At 36.1% G+C, this 25,524-nt stretch overlaps 1 protein-coding gene across 1 annotated transcript in view; it reads right to left on the bottom strand.

Moving 5' to 3' along the window:
• The window catches only part of LOC150098430 (valine--tRNA ligase-like), a 382,977-nt gene that overhangs the window by 290,675 nt on the left and 66,778 nt on the right, over positions 1-25,524 (bottom strand). The window contains exons 4-5 of the mRNA XM_090405873.1: positions 14,799-14,917; positions 2,193-2,357 (exon numbers count right to left, since the gene is read on the bottom strand). Coding sequence (XP_090261999.1) covers positions 2,193-2,357; positions 14,799-14,917 — 284 coding nt within the window. The remainder of the gene's footprint in view (positions 1-2,192; positions 2,358-14,798; positions 14,918-25,524) is intronic.

Raw genomic sequence — 25,524 nt, 5'->3', positions numbered from 1 at the left:
TCAAAGTAGATACCCAACAGGGTGCACCACGAGAAGGTGAGGATTGGACATTAGGTCAGAAGCCCTGGTCGGTTCTCCGCATTCCTTTAAAGGCTATGTGGAGGTCTCCTCTCAGTTATACAGCTTTGACCCTTATGCAGAGAACACTTGTTTTGCTAATCTTTCCTTTCCCATTCTGTTTAAGTGACCTTACCACCTGAGATTAGCTCAGCTAAGGTATTCCTGGATGCTGACAATCAAGTTCTTTCCTAATATCCTTGTTTTTAATATGATATTGCCATTGATGCTATCTGTTCACATCCCTCATTTTTCTCAGGACTCTCATTTCTGTGGTCAATTTGGTCAAGAGTTTTATTTCTAACCCAGCTCTCAGATCATAGGTTAAAATCTGAGAGTTAAAATCTAATTTAGTGTTTCAATTAATTTCTCTCTTATTCCATATAAATTTATTCAGTTGACTTCCTATCATATCAGCTTGTTGATTCTGTTGTCTATTTCCATGTTTAATTTACCATCTTCACTAAAAATTGCACCTAAATAGCTGAAATGTTTTACTTGTTCTATAGGTTCTTCATTCATAATGCAGTTAATATTTTCAATGCTTCTGCCTATTTTCACTGCTGACCTTCATACCAAATCTATTACAACAGTCATTCAATTTAGTCAGGAAATCTTGCAGCCTTGTATCAGATTTATTTAGAAGTATAACATCATCTGCTAAAGCAAAGAACAGAGATTAACATCTCCAATTTTGAGAGGTTTAATACCACTTTCCTTCATAATGTGATCCATATAGATAATAATAATACCATCTTCATGTATTAATAATGCCCATTGATGCCATAAAACTATAGCATTTTGAATAGTTTCTCTCTTGGCATATGCCTTTTCCAGATCTATAAAACTTAAATACAAATCTTTCTTATATTCCCATGATTTCTCAACTATTTGTTGTAAAGTGAAGATCTGATCCTGACAGCCTCTATTTGGCCTGAATCCAGCTCGTTCTTCACCAAGCTTCTCTTCCACAATCCTTCTCAACCATTTCTGAAGTATATTTGCATATATCTTACTAGGAACGCTCAGTAGAGAAATACCTCTGTAATTCTCACATTGTTTTATTTCCCTTTTTATATATGGGTACTATGAGAACTCTACTCCAATCATCTTGAATTCATCCTTCTGTCCAGGCCCTCTGAACTATGCAGTGTAGCCACTGTGAAACTTTTATACCTCCATACTTGAGCACTTCTGGTCTAATATCACCTACTCCGGCAGCTTTTCCACATTTCAAACTTTTGATTGGTTTTTCTACTTCAAGCATGGATATGTATTCCCGACTGCAGGCCTGGTCAGTGTTTTTTTACCACTGTGCTGTCATCACTGCTTGTTTCATTTAGCATTTTTTTGAAGTAATTACTCCATACATCAAGGATATCTTTTTCTCCAGTTTTCATGTCACCTTTTATCATCTCTAATTCCTTTTTAATTCCCTTTCCTCTATTTCTGAGCTTCTTCAACAACCTTCAGAATATCTTATCACCTTCTTGATATTTATTTTCTATGTTCTTACCAAAGTCTTCCCATGACTTTTGTTTAGCTTTAAGTCTCTCTGGTCTCATGGTTTCTGTTGTGATTCTGATACAAGGGAGAGAATGCAAAGAAGAGTGTTAAAAATTATTTCAGGATTGTGGAATACTGATTGTGAAGACAGATTGAGAATTTGTAGACTGCAGACACTAACAAACAGGAAAAAGAGGGGTGACATGATTGAGACTGACAAACTTCTAAATGGGCCATGCAAGATATCAGTTGATGAAATTTTTCATTTTATGAACAGTTGAAAAGGACATCCTTGGAAGATGAGAATGCATGTCAACAAGAAGAGAGTGAGATCTACATTTTTCTCTCATAGAGTGATGCATGATTGGAATGGATTGCTACTAAATGTTGTGTATGCAAGCAGTGTGAATGAATTCAAGAAAAGAATGACAGCTGGTATGTGTTGTATGTAGCCTACCTCAATGAGTCCCTGACTCACTGGAGGTCTCTCTTAATAATAATAATAAAAACATGCAACACAATATAAGGCTCATTCACATAAGAATAAATACGAGAAGACAACAGTTAAACTTGTTAATTTGGAAAAAATTTAAATAGCCTTCTACAAAAACCAGATAATTAATACTTACTCTTCCTTCCATTTTTCCATTTCATATAGAAACCTTTCTCGTCCAAGATCATGCTTTGTAATTTTTCTTTCATTCCATAAGTGTTTCTCGACAACCACCTGTGTGGCAATTCCTGCATGATCAAAGCCAGGAACCCATAATACTTTCTTGCCTTTCATTCGATTCCTAGAAATTATTTATCAGAGCTTTCATTAGTTATCTTTTTCACACAAAAAAAAAAGCACACAAGTGTAATACAATTTAATTCATATATTTAAAAACTGTTTATTGATAATGTGGCTTAATTATTTAAAACAAAAATTCTTACTGTTGTTCTAACTACTTGCATATTTGTACTACAAAGGTGCCAGTGCATAACAAAAAAGGACGATGCTTTTCTAACACATATATATGCATCCAAAGAGGTTTTGTGGCAGAGCTATTGAACATAATTAAGTGCAAGGTCAGATTAAGAAGAAAAAAGTTGGTATTATTTCTTGGCTTTCAAGGAATTAGAATACCCACTGCAGAACAAACTGTTATAGACAAGAAATATATCATGCCTAGTGTTGAAAACATTTAGCACTGAAGCATATTATGCTCATTTGCTATTTGTCTTGCAAAAAATCTCTTTCACTTCCTTACTCAGTGATCCTTATTCAGTTTCCAAAGATGATCTCGAGTTCTTCCACCACAACTTAATACCTATCCTATGCAATACCTCATCTATACATATCTGAACAACTGCTCTTCCTAACTTTTGTCTCATTCATATAATCTCTTCTCTCCTATTGCCAAGCTCTGCAGAGCACATTTGCTCAATCTGTCATCAAGCTCAACATTCCATTCCAGAGTCCTCAGACAACCTTAGTCACTTGCCTCCAACACTCTCTACAGAAATCCAGATGGGTCATGGCTGATGCTCTGTACAGCAGAACTATCACTTTCTTATCTTACTATTATGGATTTAATCTTCTGGGTAATCTTTTCAAATTTTACAATGTGGTTCCTAAAATTCGGATTTGTCTCCACAAACACTTCTAGATCCCTTGCTGCCTACTTCTGGAGAATATTTCAGCCAGTACAATACATCTCATTAGTATGTGACTCACACTGAGCAACAATGATCCGGCATCTCCCAATCATCTGTCAAAGGACAAACTGTTTAAATTTGCTTGCAACAACATCACATCAGATCTTCTTTATTACTCTTCTCAATGTTGCAAAATCAGCAAACTGAATATTTATTCCCAAACTTTGAACTACTTCATAGATTAAACACCTCACTGATTAAATATAGATTAAACATCAGTGGTCTCAGAGCAGAACCCTATGGTACCCTACTGTCACCTTTAACTCACCCAAATCTTCAAGCTCATAATACAGCACAATTTCATAACTTCAGTAAGTGCAATTCAAGAGATGAAGCTTCAAAGTCATTTTGCAAGAATTTTTCAAATTTTTCTAAAATATTTCCAAGTTTGTTTTTTTGAAATCAGCAGAGATTTCTCTACTTAGGATAACTATAATTTTAAATAATTCTTAGCATGAATAGAACATATTTACAAATATTGCATCCTCAGCATCCATAAAATTAAGTTCTCTCTTTTGCTCGAAGCATTACTTTATCTCTGAACAGCTGTTTTCTCTCTATACAAATGTTGATGTCACATTTTGGGTAGTAGTGCCCTAAAAGAGCTCCCTAAAACTACTACTCAGTACAGAAGAGAGCAATCCATCTTTTGCCCTCATTCATTCCACTAACAGATGTTCAGTTTCTGTTGCTTGCATTTTCCACAACATTTCCATTGTCACTGTTCAACAGGTTCCTTTGTACTCCATGAGGCACAGCATATCTTTCTCAGGTGGGTATACCAACATACATTATAAGAATTTATCATATTCTTATCTAGACTAATTTTGACTTTTAGTGAGGTCTCATTAACATGAGCTAGACAAGTGGGGATAAGGAGAATTATTTCAACTGTGGAGATCATTTTTCACATACAAAACAAAAGCAAAATGATATATCATTATATTATTACCTCATGTTGGAGGTTTAATGGAGTATTAACAGCACCATGAAAAGATTAAAAACTACACAGTATTTCAAAAGGATGTATACAACTTCACAGGAGAACAGAAAATAACTTGGAAGAAGTACAAAAGCTGAGTGAGTGTGTCATAGCGTAGTGAAATACACCAATTTTTGGTCAAGTAACTTTACTACCAAATGACAACGCTAGATGGTGATAGGTCACACCATTTGAAAATGGCAACTTTTGATGGTGCAGAGCAAGCAGCATGTTGTGTGCTTTCATTTGAGAAAATGATGTCGGTAACACAAGTTCAGAGGAATTTCTGCATGTAATATGGCAAAGATCCTTCTAGTAGGAGAATCTTCGCTGTATTGCATGCAGACAATCTACACGTGGCACAAGAATTTTGTGGAAATAGGCTGTGCATCATCCAAGGTCAAAGGGAAGACTGTGTACTACCAATGCTGTTGTGGAAGAAGTTTGGAAAAGTTAAGTTTCTAGAGAAGCCCTCTACACAGGGTTCCCAGAGAAGCGCTGTGTAGAGGCATCTCGGCAAATTGAAATTCCACATGTGCTTGTGTGGCGTGTTTTATGACAGCATCTACATTTAAGGCCCTACAAATTTACCCTCATACAACATTTGAAGAAAGACGATAAGAAGATATGCCAGGATTTCTGTATGGAAATGATCAGTAGGATAGAACAAAATAAGCAATTTTTGGACCAAACATTTTCAGTGACGAGTGCACTTTTCACATAAGTGGGCAAGTAAATATTCACTACTGCAGAATTTGGGAAGTGAAAATCCACACACACCATCTTTGCGGCATCCCAAAGGCTAACATTTTTTGTGCTATAAACAAGAAGAAAGTGTATGGAACTTTTTTTTTTTTTTTCCAGTCTACTATTATTGGTGGTGTGTATCTGGACATGCTAGAAGGGAACCTAATACCACAATTAGATGACGATGACCACAACAGATGCTTACATTTCCATTAAGCAGGAGCACGTCCTCATTACCTGACAGATGTAATGTCGTGTCTCGACAACTGTTTTCCAGGCAGATGGATTGGTAGAGGGGCGGTTGTAGCATGGCCACAGTCCCTCCCCAATCTTACACTGTCAGAAATTTATAGTCACAGCAGATCAAACAGTGCTGATTCAAGAATTTGCAGTGGCATGGTATGTTGGTTCTGACAAAGGCACAAAGTGCTGAGTAATGTGTAATTTGGGCAGATGAGTGAGGTAATTGGCTGTTGAGGTTGCCAGTTGGGGTTCTGATAGGAATAGTAGTTTTGGTTTCGATGAGTGTAGGTAGTGGTTTTTTTTTGTGGGACTTTGCAAAAGATCGAGTGTTCGTATCACCACTATAAACCAATTTGGATGAGCCGCGTTTCAGAATTACTGCCGCCATTGATGATGTTACATCAAATATGCTCTGTGATGTGTGGCAGGAAACTGATTACGTCTGCAGGATTACTGGAGGCAGTCATAACAAACTTTGAGTGCTATGCTACATTTGCACAGTAATAAAAATTGTTCATCTATTACTATTTACATTCCATTGTCATTCAAAGTTGTATACCCCCTTTTGAAACATCCTGTATTTTAATTCTTGCATTATTTCATCTCAGCCACTGAGGCATCTTCAGGAAGTACAAAAGCACACTTTTAAAAACACATGCACAAAGGCAACACAGTAATAAATGCGACACACATTGATCTGATCCTGACACATTGATCATCCTATTACAGTACTCTGGATTAGAGATAGTTGTAGCAAGTTTTGACACTAGATTGGAAAGTAGATTATACTTGACAAATTATATTCTTGTTATAAAACTTGTGTTCTTCAAGTGTAAGCAACTAAAAGTTGGAGGTTGAAATATCTTAATAATTTAGTTCCTTGAATATATAGAGAAGCAGTCTCTTCACAATTTGTTCAGTATCCCATAATGCTTTGCACACTCCTTTCTCTTGCATAATATACTATTTTGCCACCTATATAATGGAAAAAATGACTTTTGCCATTGAGAGAGTGCTTAGTATAACCATGGGGCACTAACGAGACCTCAATAATAATTGCTCATAAACTGCTCTATGTAATGACTCTCATCATAATATGATTGAGAAAAGTGGGTTGTGCATTATGGGGCATAGAGTAACTCAATGCAAAAATAGTTGTTTTCTATATAAAAAAAAGTAAACAAGTTATGTACATATTTCACATGCAAGATTGGTTTGTCTACATTTAGGTAAAATAAGGATAAAATCAAAAATTTCTTGTCAAATATAATATATTCCAACCCACAAAAGCTAAATTTTGTTCCCCCCCCAGTCCTGATCTCAAAAATATCCTTTGAGTTAATCCTATAGAAACCCTTTAGCAATTTGAATGTCTCAATCATATCTCCCCTTTTCCGCCTATCAACTAATTTCTGCAACCCACAAATCTTCAACCTGTTCTCATATGGTTCATTCCATAGACCTGCTATCATCTTAGTCACTCGCCTCTGGATCCTCTCCACCTCTCCATCAAGAAAGAACCTAGGTGACCAAATCTGGGCACAGTAGTCAAGATGAGGTCTTATTAAGGCTTGGTACAGAGGTACAATAACTTGCTTGTCTCTGCTCGTCAAGGTATTTTTCAACAACCAAGTGAGTTGATGAGTTGATTTAGCTACTTTTGCAATGTGCCCCCTAAACTTCATCTCCCTCTCCACCAACACTCCCATGGCCCCATCAATTTCCTGGAGTACAGTTCCACCAATGTGGTATACTGCTGCTAATCTTTTCACCCCAAAATGCATAACCTTACATTTTGTCACATTAACTTGACATCCATTCTCCTTAGTCCAGAACTCCAATCTATCCAAGTCATCCTGCAAGATTTTGACATCTTCTGCATTCACTATCACCCTACCCAACTTGGCATCATCAGCGAACAAATGAACTGTTCCTCTTAGATCCTTCCCTATATCGTTAATGAACAGATTAAACAGCAGTGGTCCAAGAACAGAACCCTGTGGCACAACACTAGTCACAGGCCGTCTTTTGGACTCTACACCTGAATAAACTACTCTTTGATATCTCTCCATCAACCACCCACCTATCCATCTCACCAACCCTATATCCATTCCCATATGTTGTAGTTTATGGATTAGAATTCCACGTGGTATCCTGTCAAATGCCTTTGCCAGGTCCAGCAGTATCACTGTAAACCCATTACCCTTATCCAGTTCAGCCGTCACCGTGTTATAAAACTTGAGCAAGTTACTGAGGCATGATCTACCCTTCACAAAGCCATGCTGTTCCCCGTACAGTATCTCATTTTCATCAATCCATTCCTGTATTTTTCCCTTGACTACTTTCTCCAAGACCTTAACAACGACTATTGATATGCTGATTGGTCAGTAATCTGCAACCGTAGTCTTGGATCCTCCTTTATGCAGTGGAACTATTTTCCCCTCTTTCCACACCTTTGGGACTAAACCACACCCAAGACTCAGATTAAACAACATGGTCAAGGGGATAATTCTTTGGCCGCTTCACGCAAGACCTGTGCCGGTATACCATCCAATCCCACAGATGTATTCACATTAAGGTTCTATAATAGACTATTCACCTCCATTTCATTCACAATTCCCGTATAAATTAATGGTTCCATCATTTTTTCAATGTCACCACCTGGATGATATACTTTTGCAAAGTGCTCGCTCAGTAACTCCACTATATCGACTGATTCAGTGACCTCCTTACCATTGTCATTCCTTAAAATCATTTTGCTGTGTACAGTTTTTTTCTTGCTTGCAGTATATTGAAAGAACTGTTTGGAATTCTCTTTAGCTTGCATAGCTAGTTTCCTTTCATAATCCGCTTTTGCTTTTTTTTACCACACTCGTTACCCTTCTGGCCTGCACTTTATACCGTTCATGTGCCTGCAGGTCACCTTTTTCTTTAAATTCCCTCCACAGTTGTTTCTTTTTTTGCAGCTCAAGCTTAATGGTGTTATTCATCCATTTAACCCCCTACTTGTTTTACTATTCGAACCCTAGGTATACATCCATAATGCTCCTTGAACACTTCCCATACTCTATCGACATCCAGCCCTTGCAGTTTTACATGTCATGGCACTGAGCAAAGCAATCTCCTAAGCTTCTCATACTTGCCAGCACCGTAATTCCACATATACTCTGTCATAATCGAAAATTCCACACCTTTAGCCACCTCCCACATTATGATCACTCTCACCAATAGGTGGCAATATGGTCATATTCATTACAGTCAAATTCTCAGATGCTATTACCAGGTCAAGCACTTTCACACCCCTAGTATTTTCAATTACATGCTGTCTTAGATAGTTATCCCTTAATAATTGAATAAAATCAATTTCCTTCCTCACATGTGTCCTCTCCTCCTTCCAATCAATGTTACCATAGTTGAAATCCCCCATAATAATTACTCTCCTTCCACTCATTTCATCAATTTGTTTATGCATACTATCTCCACCATCTATTCCATCACCTAGTCTATAGCAACACCCAACTGTATATTTTATTCTGCCAGTCTCAATCTCACACCAAATAGCCTCAAATGAGCTCTTTTCACTATCCTGCGATACAACTTCAATTCTTCTTGGCTGCAGTTCATTAGCTATCATCAATAACACCCCTCCCCCCATTTTATTCTCTCTGTCCCTCCTAAACACACTATAACCTACACATTCTATCCCACTAACTATATCATCTTCCATCAGCCATGTTTCACTAATGCCAATAACCTGTGGCCAGGAAGAGCCAATCAAGGCCGAAAATTCTTCCTTCTTGTTCCTAATACTCCTGGCATTAGTATACATGAAATGCAGTGGTCCCTTTGTCCCACCCCTATCTTCATGCATTATTCTAACTATCCCATTCCGATTTTTTGTCCTTAGTACTGGCTCAGGTACATTATATACATTCTTACACTCAACTGTCTCACTAATGTCCGCATATCCACTCCCCCCCCCTTGTTAGCTCTAGTTTCCCTGGTTCTGCACATCCATTTTCACTTCATTCAGCAACACTTTTTCCAGTCTCCGCACACCAAATCCATTCAAATGCAGGCCATCCATCTTGTATAAATCCTTTTGCCCATCAAACTCATTCCACACGTCCACGAATTCCACACCACACCGTCTGCATAACCTGCGCATAATGTCATTTGCGATTATGGCCCTCCTTCTAAACTCCTCTCTGTCATACCGCGGCAACAGACTCACCATTCTAACTCTGTCACTCTTTTCTTTCATTTTCTTTTCTTTATTTAAATAAATTATAATACCAGAATAAACTCACGTAAATTATTTTTTTTATTAGTATAATTTTCGCCTAAGTATCAAAGACATCTTCAGTACAAGAATGTAAAAAATAATCAAACAATAACTGATAATTCCAAAAGCCATCACCTAAATTTCCTCACTTATTAAAAAAAAAAGTATACAATAACAATAAGATAACTTGCTTGCTTATTTTTCTACCATGTATACCCACTCAAAGTTACTGAACTAGTTATTTCCAGGTTCCAAGTAAATTTAAAATTTAAGACCTCCAAATGCCGACATCCTTGAATAAATTTTTGTATCTTGGACATAATAAATTTTGAGAATGAACCAGACTTAATAGAAAGAAATGTGTCTGCTCTTACTTCTTTGCATATCTTAACCAGCTCTTAGTTTTTCTCAAAAAGAAAGAGAGGGAGAATTAAAGAGCAGAAGATTTTGAACATCTAAAACAAGCATTAATCACACCTCCTGTCTATTATACCTTTTCTGCATCCTGGCTACCACTGTAATAGATCCCCTTCCATTAATACAAACAGAGAGAGAGAGAGAGAGAAAGAGAGAGATGTTAAATCAGGTGTAGAGTAAGTCCCATAATCATCAGTTATTAAGAATTAATAAGAATCATATTATTAAGATGAGTGGTATTAAACCTGATGTCCAAATAACATATATTACACTCAGTTCTTTACTCTATGGACACATTATACTCAAAGAAATTTGCTACAAGTCTAACAGTCTTCAGTCAAATTAATTAACTCAAATTAACTGCTGTAAAAAATTTGATAAAAAAAATCAGCACTAAAAAGACTTAAAGAAATATGTATTTAAAAGCAAAACTATGAAAATAGGCAAGAAAACACAACTGCATTTATAATAGTGAACCTTTTGACTATTTTAGGTAATTTTTAGTGAACATGGAAACAGATAATCATCAATTTCCTGATATATATACCCTTAAGGGATGTACAGGCTACTCTAACTGAACTAAACGATTAAGTTTACATTATTATTAATCTACTATCAACAATTTCCCTCCAAATTTGTCTATTACTTGTCAGTACTCACATACTGTTGTATCTAAAATTTCATTCTTCAAAGGCACTTCTGAATGAATCAATCCATCTAGATCTTGGTCTTCTTATGGTCTTTTCCAGCCATCTTGGCATCAAACACTTGTTCTGCTAACCTTTCCTCTCCCATTCTATTTAAGTGACCATACCATCTTAGATTAGTCCTGCTCGCATATTCTTGAATGCAAGCAATGTCGAGTTCTTCCTTTGAGTTATTCAATTAAAAATAAAGCAATTTTAATATAAAAGAATGGAAAAACATTCAAAAACCATATTCAGTTGTCAGATATGTAGGATCCTCTTTAGATTAAAAGGTACCTTGAATCACAATTTGAATTAAATGAGATTTACCATACATGCAATATGTGCAGCAGAAGAATATGATATCTTTGTGAGAAGATTTGTGGTTTACTATGTTCAATATTAATTCAGCTATTCTAAATGGCTGGCAACAGACTGATGCAGTCACAAAACAATCCATGCTTTGTCTGTACTATTTCAATTAAAATTCAACATCATCATCATCAACATGCGTATCAAGGATTTCAGCCCAGCATGGCCTGTTCCAGTCTTAGAAGTCATCATTGAATAGTTTAGGAGGACGTCCTGGTTTTCTTTTTCCTAATGGCTTGTACTCTAAGGCTTGTTTTGGTGATCTTTCTGTTTTCATTCTTTGAACGTGTTCCATCCATTTATGTTTATTTAAATAATAAAGAAACACGTAAAAACCACAGTGATATCTTTAATTAGTAAAAGGACAGATATTTCATACTAAAATTAATAGTACATCTTCCGTGTCTGTTACAGTAATAGGAATGGAATATAAGCAAAACGTTCGATGGATCACCTATTAAAATACAATTGTTACCGCGTACTAGGAAATAATAGAAAAGAACAAATTTAATCTATTAAGATAAATGATTTTTTACATAAGATAAAAGTCTCTCAGATCTTTGTGATACCTTGCGAATGCGAATATCTCTCATTTCTATTTAAATTCGGTCAGTGTAAGATAGTTTCACAACTTTCTTTGAATAAGCGTTCATATTTGAATCTGCATCTATGGAGGAGAACAGCTTTATCCCACTGGACACTATGAGTAAAGTCAATGTCAATACTGTGCTGCGACAGACCGGACTTCAGAGGTTTGTTATAATCAATATAATATTGATGTTCTTTTATTCTTTTTTCCAAAGTACGGCCAGTTTGTCCAAAATAAGAGACATCGCATTCGCAAGGTATTTGGTAAATGCCAGACAAAGATAGAGAAGACAGTTTATCCTTTGTAGAAGGTAATAAAGAAGAAATTTTGTCGATAGGAATATATGTTGGATTCCAACATATATTCCTATCAACAAAATTTCTATTTCTACTTCCATTGTTGTTGATAGGAATACATTATGTTATACATTATGGTGGGAGGTCACTACCCAGATCGGTTTCGATCTTTATTGAGATCTCATCAGTGAGTAACTGGACCAAAATATAATACTAAGGGTATAGCAAAAAGAACTTATATACTCTGTTATACTGAGTTGTCAAAAAGGTGCACCCATAAATTATTTAAAATAAACAGCCAATAGGCTTCATTTCAGCGATGTTTCCCCACCTTTGCTACGAGTTGCCCTAGTTTGTACTACGTACTTGGACTACGTGCTTTAGCTTATGCTAGAAGTCGCCAATACCGTTATAGTTACTATAATATATTTTGGCCCAGCTACTCACTGATGAGATCTCAATAAAGATCGAAAACGGTCTGGGTAGTGACCTCCCACCATAATGTATAACATACAGCTCCTAGGAGATGGGTTTAACATTATGGAAAATACTAAGAATAGCGATCAGAACTTTCCCCAGCTTTGCTACGAGTTGCCATAGTTTGTACTATGTACTTTAGCTTATGCCAGTAGTCGCCAATACTTTTATATTTATAGTTACTATAATCCCCTTAATTTAAATAATGTTTACATTACCGAAATGAAGCCTATTGGCTCTTTATTTTAAATAATTTATGTTCATATTTTTTAATTTTTTCTATTACTGGTTCTTGGTTTAATTCTTTCATAATTTCTTCATTTCTTTTGCGATCAAATTGGGTATACTTTGCAGTTTTCCTCATAAACTTCATTTCTGCTGTTGTTAGTCTTTCTGTTTTATTGTCCAGATTTTGCTTCCATACATACATTAAGATTGGTAGGACTAATGTATTGTATACTTTTAGTCTGGTTTGTTTTTGAACTAGGTTTGGTTCAAAAACAAACTGTTATTTTTAAATATTTTGCAATTTTTACGTTTATATCTTTTTAATTTTCATATGTCATCATGCATCCCAGGTAGTTAAATGAATTCACCTGTTTTAAGATCTTGTTATCTATTACTATTTTAGTTCTTGCTGGATCTTGTCCTTTCAAGACCATAGTTTTTGATTTTTCTGTTGATATTATCATACCATAATCTTTGGCTATCTTATTTAGAGCTAAAATAGCTGTCTGTAAGTTATCTTCAGAATTTGTAATTATTATTTGGTCGTCGGCAAAGAGGAGAGTGTTTAAGTTTACTGTAGGAGAAAGTTTAATTCCTTGATATAAATTTTTATTCCATTTTATTATTATTTCATTTAAGTAGGTATTAAAAAGAGTTGCTGAGAGGGGACATCCCTGTTGGACCCCTTGGTTTATCTCTCTTGTATGTGATAGCTCATGATTGAATCTTATTTGTATTTGATTATTTTCATATATACTTGTGATAGCTTTTAGGATATTATTTGGTATTTGTCTTTCTTTTAATATGTTAAATAATATGTTTCTTTTAACTTTGTCAAATGCTTTTTCAAAGTCAATAAATGCAATATGTGTTTCTAAATTATATTCTCTTCTTTTCTCTATTATTAATTTTAGGCAGAAGGCTGGGTCTATACATGATCGTCCTTTTCTAAATCCATTCTGTACTTCTAAAATAAAGTTTTCAGAATATTTCATTAGTTTGCTATTTAAGATTCTGCTACATATTTTGTAACAGGAATTTAGTATACTGATACCTCTATAGTTTTTAGGGTCATCTCTATTACCTTTCTTGAAGATAGGAATCACAATTGCTTTTTTCCATTCTATTGGGGGGATACCAGTTGAGTAAATTTTATTTAAAAATAATAAGAGTCTACCTTTGAATCTTGTTCCTGCATATTTATATAGTTCTGAACCTAGCTTATCTTCTCCAGGTGATTTTCGTTTCTTGTTTCTTTCAGGCTGATTTCTAATTCTTCTTTAGTTATTTCCTTTTCATTTTTGTTAATTGTTTGCCAGTTGTCTTTTTTTTTTTTTAAATATTTGTCTGTCCACAATTCTGTGTAGTAATTTAGATCATCATCATCATCATGCGTATCAAGGATTTAGGCCTAGAATGGCCTGTTCCGGCCTTAGAAGTCATCGTTGAATCGCTTAAGAGGGCGTCCTGGTTTTCTTTTTCCTAATGGCTTGTACTTTAAGGCTTGTTTTGGTAATCTTTCTGTTTTCATTCTTTGAATGTGTTCCATCCATTTATGTTTATTTTTTAAATTTTTTCTATTACTGGTTCTTGGTTTAATTCTTTCATAATTTCTTCGTTTCTTAGTAATTTAGAAATTCTTCTAATTTCAATTCGGTGTTTAATTTTATTTTTCTTTGGTATCTGCATTTAAGTGTTTCAAAATTTTATATACATTGGGTCTTATTTTATATAAATCATGTTCTAAATTAGAAACAAATTTGTTCCATGATTCTCTATGTCTTTTTCTGACTTCTCTTTTAGCTATGGCTCTTATTCTTTTATATTCTATTTCATCTTCTAATCTTTTACTGCTTAACCATTTGTGATAGGCTTCTTTTTTCTTTCTGATTATTTCTTTGATTGTATCATCTCAGATCTGCAGTTTTTTCCTTTTATTAAAATTCAACGTGATACCAAAAAAAAAAAAAAAGTCTGAAAAGCAGTGCAGCTATCTGCTAATAATAATGAGATAATACCTCTTAAAACAGATTACTTTAGCACAAACTTTATAGCACATGTGCTAAAGGAATGTTGAACCAAAACTGGCTAGGTCCTTAAGAAGTTAGTATTTGAGTCTAAGCTCAGAAAAGATCCCACAGAATGGAAAGAACGTATGATAATCTTACTGCAGAGCATTAAGATAGCTTTAAAAAAAAAACTTAATTCATACCATCGGACAATTGAATCTTGAATAGCCACTGTGAGAGCATGTCCTAAGTGAAGGGTTCCAGTTATATTCGGGGGTGGAAGAACCATGCAAAAAGTTGAATTCTGATCTTCAACAGGAAGCTAAAAAAATATAAAATAAAATAAAAAATATTTTAAAAAAAATGCTCAATTTAAAAGTTCCAATTTCAATTCTGGGAAATTTCAGATATATTCATTGAAATTTTGACTTACATATTATTATTCAATCATTTATTACATTCACTGATAAACTAAATGTCAATTTCACGTTATAATCCCCCAAAAAAATTATAGTATAAAACAGACTGATTAGCAGATGAAAGGACATTTAAGAAAACTGCTAATCTGCAATTTGGAAATGCAAATTTTATAACTGATAAGATATTGTCAACATATTTTTTCCATCCCTAGTATCAGATGCAGATCAGGTAGTTCAAATAATGAGCAATCACTTCACCAAGTGATTGCTCTGAATGAAGAGATAGAGGTACATGAAAAATTTCCAGAACTGCTGGATAACCCCAATTGTTGAACAAGAATTCAACAACTGGGACAAATGTGATATTGGCACATGTGGTAAAGGATTGTTGAGCCAAACTGGCTAGGTCCCTGATATGTTAGTATTTGAGTCCAAGCTCAGGAAGGACCCCCCCCCCCCTAGAATGAAAAAAAGATATGATAATCCCACTGCACAAGGGTGGTGTAATGATTGATGCATCAACTATCAACCTATCAGTATCTCTGGAGTAATTGTAAAGATTTTAGAGAAGTTAGTAAGAACTCGCATACAGAAATGGCCAGACAAAGACATTATACTTTATAAAAGAACAACAAGGGTTTAGTAAAGAGAAGTTATGTCTGAGCAATTTCTTCAAATTTTATAATAATGTTACAGTTGAATTGGATGAATAGATACACTAAAAGATAGAGGTCTATAAACTTCTGAGAAGGTGTTATAGGATGTTGGCTGATAAAAATTTTTCATTACATGGAAGGTGAGGAGAGGACAAGGGGTCATTCGTGGAAGTAAAGTTTGTGTGCAGTTAAGAAAGAGGTTAGAACTAGATTTTTCTCTCATAGAACCAGCAGTAAATGGAACAGTTTAAAGAGAAGGTATGACAGCTGGTGTGGGTGATGTATGGCCTCCCAGGAGGTATAATAATAATATCTGATCAATAGCATAAAAAAACCTGAAATAGCTTTGCTTCAGCCTTACTGACTTATTAAGTATTTTAGCTGGGAAGAAATGAAATCTGCTTTGTTTAACCATGCAGTGTCAAATCTATACACACAAAAACTGGTTTCAGTGGTTAGAATGGATGTTGTATAGCTTGAAGAGAAATTCCTGTATTGGGATAACTGTACCTTTCATATAATATATGAAAGGTAAACTGAGTTGCTATCAAAGAAAGCTAATGAAGTCACTGAAACCTTTAAATATAATAAGAGATAAATTATTCTCGCTCAATAGGAATCAGTATAGTATTTAGGTACAATATCAAGGCCACTTGTCAAAAAGGATTGCTTTTTAATATATAATCTCACTATTTAAATTAAGGGGATATTAAATCCCATATTGTTTTAAAACCGAATAAGAAACTCAGAGTATAATCTCACTGAAAAATACTTGAAGTTCATCATGCAAACTTTTATTTCCTTGCCTTTGCTTTATTACAAAATAGCATATTTTATCCTTCTTAACTATATCTTTATAATTAAGCAAACAAAAGATTCTAAATATATAAGGTTTGTAAGACTACCAAATCTTCAACAGTTTTAAAAGGTTTTTTGATTATTCTTATTATTTACATTCTTTGAAAGTTAGTTCTACATAAGTAAATCCTCGATTTAACGGACTAATAAGGGCTAAGGGGTGTCCGTTAAATTGCAAATTTTTTAAAATAAAAATATCTTTAACATTATACTGCAGTTTTATCAATATTAGCACTGTAATAACAAAAAAATTGTTTTACACACAATTTTTAACACAATTTTCACACTTTTAGATAAGTTAATGTGAAGTTAATGTTCAATGTTGAGGCGCTTGGTTTAGGTAATCCTGCTTTGAAAAAATTATTTTTCAAATAGTTTTTTTTTTTTAACTTGTGAATTCTGTTTTTTTTTTATAATTAACTCCCTAAAATTATGAAAATGTGTGTAATAAAACTGCCACAGAAAGTCATGCCATGCGACAAAAGAACCGATTACAATTCGATTGGTGTGATCACGTCCTAATCATTCGGCAAACATGTTTTATGAACAGTGACTCATTTATGTTGGCTAAATTATTGCAGTGTTTTTCCAACATATGATGGCCTATTTGCCAAAATTTGTTAAAAATAACAGGAATTTAATAACAAAAAATAACCTGTTAATTTAATTATAAGTAAATCTTGGTTAAAAGAATTTTAAAATTAATAGGGTTTAATTTTCACATGTGACACAAGGACTGGAAATTGTGTGTGTTAAATCCGAAGTCCGTTAAATTGAGGGTTTACTGTACTGTAAAAACTCGATGTAGCTTAAAATACCAAAGCGCTTTACATGGATTTTTTACAGAGGTCAAGTCCCATGAAAATATTGTAAAAATAACCTTGTTTGTCTCTGTATATTTTATGCTAGATATTATTGTAAATAACCCTTTGGAAATTAACTGTATATACACCTTTAACAAGAATATTTTAGTCTTAAAAACAGAGGCAACGTTTTGCTGCCGGAATGTTGTGTAATAGCTCTCTCTCTAGGCCATAAGAAAGGTTGTTTACAACTTTTTGTGTATGAGAATGTGTTTACAAGCTCTGCGCATAAACACTTCCAAAGTCAGTGTAAAAGTTTCAAACAGCTTTCTACTGGCTTGCAACTTTGATCAAAAGAGTGCATGGACAAGAACAAAGAGCGGGTTGAACTTAAAAGAAGATGAAAGAGTCATGCTGAATTCTTTGGGGTTTACTACCCTTAGTGCAAGGACCTGAGATCGCAAAATAAAAGGGGACTGAGCCGAGCATAAAGGGGCTTCCAGTCATCAGAGGCAGTCGGAACCAGAGTGGAGGCGAGCTGCAGACCATAAGCGGAGTCTGAACCAGAGCAATGGCGGCAGAGAAAAGAGGTGAGGCAAGACCCCAGTTACTAAAGAGGAGAGCTGAGATCCAGGTGCCGAGAGAGCAAAAGGTGAAGCACTGTTACCAAAAGGAGCCAGAGCCAGTTGGTGGCAGCAATTAGAAGCAGAAGTTCCTGAAGTAAGGATCCAGAGGAGAATTTGCCCATATGCTGAAACCTCTTGTATATATGCTATTCGAGTACCGCAGATTGTAGTCAAAAAGCCCGTTAATATCCCGAAGTGATACCGCTGTAGTAAGATACTCCTGAAGGAAGCCTAAAACTCGAGATGAAAGAAAAGCCATAAAGACTTGAGTAAAAGACCCTTGACTTAATGTGTGATACAGAGGCTCTGTAAGTTACTTCCCTTTGTATATTTTCTCTTATAATCTGGGAGATATGTTATATATGGAGTGTTAAGAATTAGTTTAATAGTAATAAGAAGTGTCCATAAGAGAGTCAATTGTTGAAGTCAAGAGTCAGAAATTGACATCTAATTTGTAAAAACTAACCTCTTTGAATTCAAAGATATTATTTAGTGTTGAAGTAAAAGGGTTCTAATTTATGCTAAAGTCTAAAGGACAGGTAGAGAGAGTAACCTCCGTCACTTAATTTATGTACTTTTATATTTATTGTAAATAAATGCGTTTTATTTAGATGCCAATAGAGTGCTGCTTGATCTTTATTTTACAACTGCACTGTTCCTAAATAAATTGGACTTGTGAGCGGGAAACAACTAAGGTAATAAAAGCGCAGTTTAAGTACTTAGAAAACCACGACTGTATATATAAACTTTGTTGAAGGAACTCATGCTAGTGAGAGAGGGAGAGAGAGAAATCTACCGGACGTATTACTTAGTCTTCTGCCGATAATAAATAATACTGATGCCGCAGTCTTACAAATAAATTTTCAGTTTTCTTAGGCATAGGACTAGTAAATACAGAAGGTGGATAAAATTAGTACGTAACAGAATAAGTAAGAAGGGTCATGAGAGGAAAAGCGAGCACAGCTAATTAGTAATATAGGATAAAGATAAAGCTAAAGAATATAGATATAAGAGAATAAAGATGTTATAATACAAGTATAGGAAAACAACGCCATCTGTTACAGTACCTTGCTGAAAGATGATGCCATGCTTTAGTCATTTTAAATACAATTCTGATACAAGAGATTGTGATTTTACATAATAAAGCTGGTTATTAATAAATCCTCTAATGCTTTTTTTCCAAAGGGCAGGCAGAATTTCTTCAGTCCTAACTAACAACTGGAAATCAGTGAGGAAGCCAGTCCACATCCCCTAGTCACTGCCAAGTTATTATTTTATTGTATTTTTTGGAGAACTCATCCACAAGAGGTTAGTCAACCTATGGTATACTAGTAACGTGGATGGGCAATAAGAAACTGTTCACATTTCACTTCAAAAGCTGTGGATTGTATTCCTTGGGAAACAAGTGGTGGGAGACTATTCCAGAGGATAACAGTAAAAAGGATAAATGAAGATGAGAAATTTGTTCTGTGGATTTGCAATTGAACTGTGAGAGGGTGTTGATTGGCTCTGGTGGATGTTTGGACAGATTTGAGAGAAGTGGGGGAACTATTAATGCTAATTCTTATGAACAGCAGCCATAGAAGTATTTATAGAAGATGGGGGTCAGAAACTGAATGGAATGTATTTCGATATAACTCTCCTTTTCTGCATTTAGGGGAAATCCCCAAATGTGAGAACAGTATTTAGTGGTTAGGAGGATTTCTGATTTCTATAGGGTTAGAAGCTGTACGGAGTTAAAGCAGTGCCTTGAGAGCAAGAGAAAACCTAATTTTTTGGATACAGAGGAGGAAAGATTTGTGATATGTTTGTGCCAAGAAAGATTTGAAGTTAGTTATCGCAAGAAGGTATATCTCATCTCATCTGAAATAGAGATTTCAGTTGAGTATTGTCAAGGGTAAGATAGGAAGAAAAAGGGATCTTTCTTGTGAGAAATAATGCACAACTGTATTTTGCTAGCCTTAAAGTTGACAAGATTATTCACACCCCAATGCCTTGAAAATTGGAATTTAAGGTAGTAAAGGTTAAAGTTTTGCAGTTTGTGGTAATTGTGTTTTGAAAGATTTGTCAAATGAAAAGGAGGAATGCAGTGTTCTGTTAGCAGCAAAACTGTATACTGGACTGGCAGTCATCTAGAGTAGATAGTTATATGTATAAGAAAAAGGTGGATGAAGGAACAGCGCCTTGGGGACTCCAACATTAGTCGTATAATTAGAAGATAAGGAGCCATCTACCATCGCTTGAAGTCAGTGTCCAGTCAGAAAGCTGACTACTCAAATTGCAGAAGTCAGGGTAGACCATATGATGGGAGTTTATTTAATACACCTTTATGCCAAACTCACTCAAAAGCCTTGAAGATATCAAGGACAACCACTTAAGATTCACCAAACCTTTTCATAGTTTGCCAGAGATGGGCAACATATGATAGTAGATCTCCTGTTGATCAGCAGTGACAGAATCCACACTGTTGGTCATTTATTAGATGAGTCTTCTAGGTAGCAGAGAAGTTGAGTGTTGATTGGTTCTTACCATTAGTTTAGAAAGAATTGAGGCATTGAAATAAGAAAGTCCAAATAAGCTGCATAAAGTGAGAGAAACTCTGGACCACAGATCTTCAGAACAATCAAAGTAAGGCCAGGAGACTTTGGAATTCAACTTGAGTAAAACTTTTTTGATCTCTTCCTGACAAACGGTCAAATGCAGTGTTGAGTGTTTGGAATAGTTGGGGGATATTTACCATGAATTGAAGCTATGCATGAATAGCTTTGGCTAGAGCCCAGAAGGCATGGTTGCCATTTTTTTTTTTTTTTTATGTGATCCACACACAAAAGGCCACAAGACCTATAGCACACTAGTGCTGTGCGTGTGGGCAAGAGAAATAGAAGAAAGGAGAAGTCTGTTCACATTTTGCTTGAACAGCTGAGGGTTGTAGTCTTTATGGAAGACAGAGTGGGGGAAAGTGTTCCAAAGGACAAAAGTAGACGGAAGAAAAGAGGAGGCAGTGAAGTTGGTTTAGTGAATTTTAAGGTGTAAGAGGGTGCTGGTTAGCAGTGGCTCTTGTTTTAATGATTTTGGAGGAAGTGGAGGAATAATAGTGTCCAATTCAGCACAGTCTGTGAAAGTATCTACAGAAGAGGCAAAAGGCAGAAACGGAACATCTGTGAGAGAGAGAGAGAGGAATTGAAGTGGGTTTGTGAGAGAGGAATCACATTAATTAGCTAAATGCCCTCTTCTGGATAGAATTGAGCAATCTTAGAAGGGATTTTGATGCACCCCAAATATAGGAGCAATATTCCATGGCTTCGGCTTTGTATAGTTAGCAGCTGCAAGGTGTGAAGTAGTGTCTTGTGCAAAGAAGTATACCAAGTTTTTTGGCAGCTGCAGAAACTATAGCTGAAATATGGTTGTGCCAGGAAAGATTGGAGGTGCAAGTCAGTCCAAAGGGAAATCAGATTGTGTTTGGCTATCTCAGTATTACTTAAGGCCAGGGGAGGGATGCAAGCTGTTTCTTGTGAGAGATCAGACAGAACTGGGTTTTGGTGGCACTGAAGTCTACAAGGTTGTCCTTGCTCCACTGGGATACAGCTAGGAGATCTGAGTTCAGGTCCCTGGTCATGATAGATCTTGAGGATTCTAATACTTGAGCACTAACAGGTTTGTTGAATGAAAAGGAGGAATTGAGTATACTGTCATCAGCAAAAGCTATGGATAGAAACGGAAGTCTGTGAGAGCAGGTCATTTATATACAAGAGGAAGAGAATGGGTGAAAGAACAGAACCCCCGGATACTCCTGCATTGGTGGGGAAATCTGAGGAGAGTAAGTTGTCCGCCATGACACATAGTGAACGACCAGTGAGAAAGTTGGCAACCCAGATGCAGAGTGAGGAAGGCTGACCATAGGATGGCAGTTTGGTGAGTAGGTTCCTGTGCCAAACCTGATCAAATGCCTTTGAGATGTTGAGGACAAGCATGCGAGTTTCTCCAAATTTCTCCATGGCTTATGACCATAGGTGGGTGGTGAAAGCAAGAAGATCAGCTGTACATTGTGAGTGGCAGAATCCATACTGCTGGTCAATGATTAGTTGATATGTCTCTAGGTGGTTCAAGAGTTGGTTGTTGATGACCTTCTCCATAATTTTTCAGAGAACAGAAGTGAGAGCAATTGGAAAGTAGTTCAATGGTTGACTTGTATCTCCTTTCTTTGAGATAGGCTGGATGTGGACATGTATGCATGTTGAGAGTTTATTTTTCACTTGGTTAGACTATAATAAGTTTAGTTTAATCCTTTATCCAAGTGTGAGCAAACAAAGTTTGCACCTGAAAGTATCTTCAGGACTGGGGTAAGGTAGTGAAACACCAGGCAACTCATTGCAACGGTGGAAAAAGCTCTCATTACTCCTATCTCAGTATCTCCCATAATGCAAAGCACATCTCCTTGCAGATATGTGTAATGCTATGCATTAAGGCAAGGGCCACTACCCTTGCCTCCACTACTGAGGTAAGGTAGTGAAACACCAGGCAACTCATTGCAACGGTGGAGAAAGCTCTCATTACTCCTATCTCAGTATCTCCCATAATGCAAAGCACATCTCCTTGCAGATATGTGTAATGCTATGCATTAAGGCAAGGGCCACTACCCTTGCCTCCACTACTGAGCCTGGCTCCCAGTGACGAGACCTCAATAAAGGTCAAAACCGGTATGGGTAGTGGCCCTTGCCTTAATGCATAGCATTACCAATATCTGCAAGGAGATGTGCTTTGCATTATGGGAGATACTGAGATAGGAGTGATGAGAGCTTTCTCCACCTTTTCAACGAGTTGCCTGGTGTTGCACTACCTTACCCCAGTCCTGAATATACTTTCAGGTGCAAACTTTGTTTGCTCACACTTGGATAAAGGATTAAACTAAACTTATTATGTATGCATGTTGTCGGTGTTAAATTTCTCTTTTTTACTTTATTTTACCTTAAATTCTTACCTTGTGTGTGTGTTTGTTGTGTTTATAATTTGTTAGTATTAAAACTTATGATTATTATCTTTAGTGAATATCCCTGTTACTTGATATAATTTCTTGGCTTGCTTTCACCCTTTTCACTCTGTGACATAAATTGCTCACATGTGAAAACTTGGTAGAGAAAGAAATTGCCCATGGCTAGAGCCAAATTTCTTTGATACAAATCTGGAATTAACTCCATGTCAGAATATGGAAAAATTTGTTTGTTAAAGCTGCACCATCCAAATTCTTAGACAGGAGACTCTTCCTTGTCAGGGAGTTAACACTCAGAATGACACACTATTCGATAATCAAGCAATTAAAATTCCCAATTACAAAACAAAACTTCGTATATCTTAGCTCTTACTGCAGTCGTAGCTATCCCCACAATTTAACTCGCATTGGTTCTATTTTTATGAGCGGTGCATTGAGTTCACAGATCAGTCAGTTTGTTAGATAAGAAAAAGAAAGGTTTATTCATTACTCCAATACGATGTACAAATATTAAGATCACTTAACAAAACTGAATCTCTCCTACAAAATTTAAAATGATTAACCAGACATAACCTTAATACTCCTAGTCATAAACAATATGAGACAATATCTACTACAATTAAATTTCTGACTTGATCCTATTCAACTAACATTCTTGTACAAGCATTTATCTTATTCTAGATTCAAGAACTATCAGGCTATAACAAACTTTAGCAATTCAATACCGCACTGTACATGAATTCTTACTCAGAGCTAAGACAATCTACCAGTTGATTAGATACTAAAGTCCTGGTTCAGTTTTGTAAGTCCAATCACTGAGCATATCCGCACAATATTGCACACTAACTGTTTCTTGTATACAAAGGAATTGGAAGGTTACATTTACATTACCAAGCATCAGGATCTTCCTTGCCTTTTCTCTCGATCTCCCGAAAAAAAGTCATATGACTTATTACCCTCTCTTACGATCAGTTGACTTCAGGTAGGACAAACTAGTGATTACGATCACGAATCACCTTTTCCGATGTGGGCGAAGTTGCTCTGCCGGGTTTGGTCCACGTGGTTCTGCATGTTGATTGGTTTGCACTGGCTTTTCCACTGTACTGATGATTATGCCTGCACTGGATCGCTATCTGGCCGCATAGCTGCCACCGGACATCGCTCTTTTTTGACAGCTGTCACGCAACTTCTCCGGGAACGATTGGAACAGCCCGAACAAAAAAAAAAAGCCCCGAGTTGGCATCAGCAAGCTCTATATATCCTTGCTGAGCTGTTCTTCCTCTTACGTCACTCTTTTCCAGCCGACACCTAAAATTCTTGCATTCAGTACTGTTCTCTCCTCGTTGCATTCTCCATGAGCACAACTTGGACCTCGCGTACGTGACTGCCTGGGGTCATTTCTTTAAACCAATTATCTCGTTGTATACTTAGATCTAACTTTCTCATGTTAACATAACTTTCACTAAATTCCAACCCATATTGGTTTTACAAGGACACCTAACAATATAGTATATAGGGGAATTTACAATTAAATGATTATTTCGTTACTTCTGTCAACAATTTCACTTATACCTATATACAAGCATTTTCTCAGGATTTTTGTTTTCCCTATTAAATCTGAATGAAATATTTTACAATATAATAAACCTTTCATTCAAGATTTAACATCGGGTAGATGCCAATTGAATAGGATAGATTGAAGAAATGATACAGGACAGGTCTTAGCTCTGGGGCACAAATTTTTAACACAATAGGTGGGATACCATCAGAACCAGATGCTTTGTTTGTGTTCGGGTTATTCTGGATTCTTTGGATTTTTTTTTTGTCTGAAGACTATGAGAGACATGGAGGGAGCCATTCTTTGTGGAGTGGAGAGAACTTTGCCCAGGTCATCAATGCAGGAATTAGAAGAGAAGAGTGATGCAAGTAAGTTGGCCTTGTCGTTTCGGCAGGGTGTAAGTTTCCTTGCATCCTGCTTTTCTCCTTGATTTTAGTCTCTCAAAGTCAGTCTTTGATATGGTGATAATTTTCTTGCAGCTATTCTGGGGTTTGGTGTGGTTTAAGAAGACAGTTTTGGATGCAAGCCAGCTTGTTTTGTATAGCATAAACCTGTGGGAGAACCATGGCTTAGATTGGGGACAGGAATTTATGTTGGAGTGGGGAATAAATGTTTCCATTCCAATAAGAATTATTTTGGTGATTCATTCTGCACATAGATTTGTCTCAGATGGCTAGAAATGAGATATAGACATAGATCTTGCTTGGCTTTCTTGTAATGCCATACAATGTGTGGATATGAGTGGTTGTGTATGCATTGCTCCATGAAGGAAGAGATCTGCAGTAGATTGTAGTCAGACCACAGACTACATTCACAGCATGCTAAGGTAGGTGGTAAGGCACTAGTGAGGAAGAGATCTAGGATGTTTGAGAAGTGGCTGGGGTTGTCTGGTATTCTAGTGGGCATTTGACTAATTTATGTGAGATCATTTACAATTACAAATGTCTCAGCCAATTCTGCCTGCTTGATATGTGCAGTTGGAAGAGAGGTAGCCAGCTGGTGTTGTGAACATTTAAAGTCCC

Source organism: Typopeltis vanoorti, chromosome 15, assembly GCF_054136105.1.
Source record: "Typopeltis vanoorti isolate ZY-2024b chromosome 15, IOZ_Tvanoo_1.0, whole genome shotgun sequence".
NCBI classification, from domain to species: Eukaryota; Metazoa; Arthropoda; class Arachnida; order Uropygi; family Thelyphonidae; genus Typopeltis; species Typopeltis vanoorti.
The sequence above is the reverse complement of the archived record's forward strand: the minus strand, read 5'-3'. Positions and strand labels throughout refer to the sequence as shown.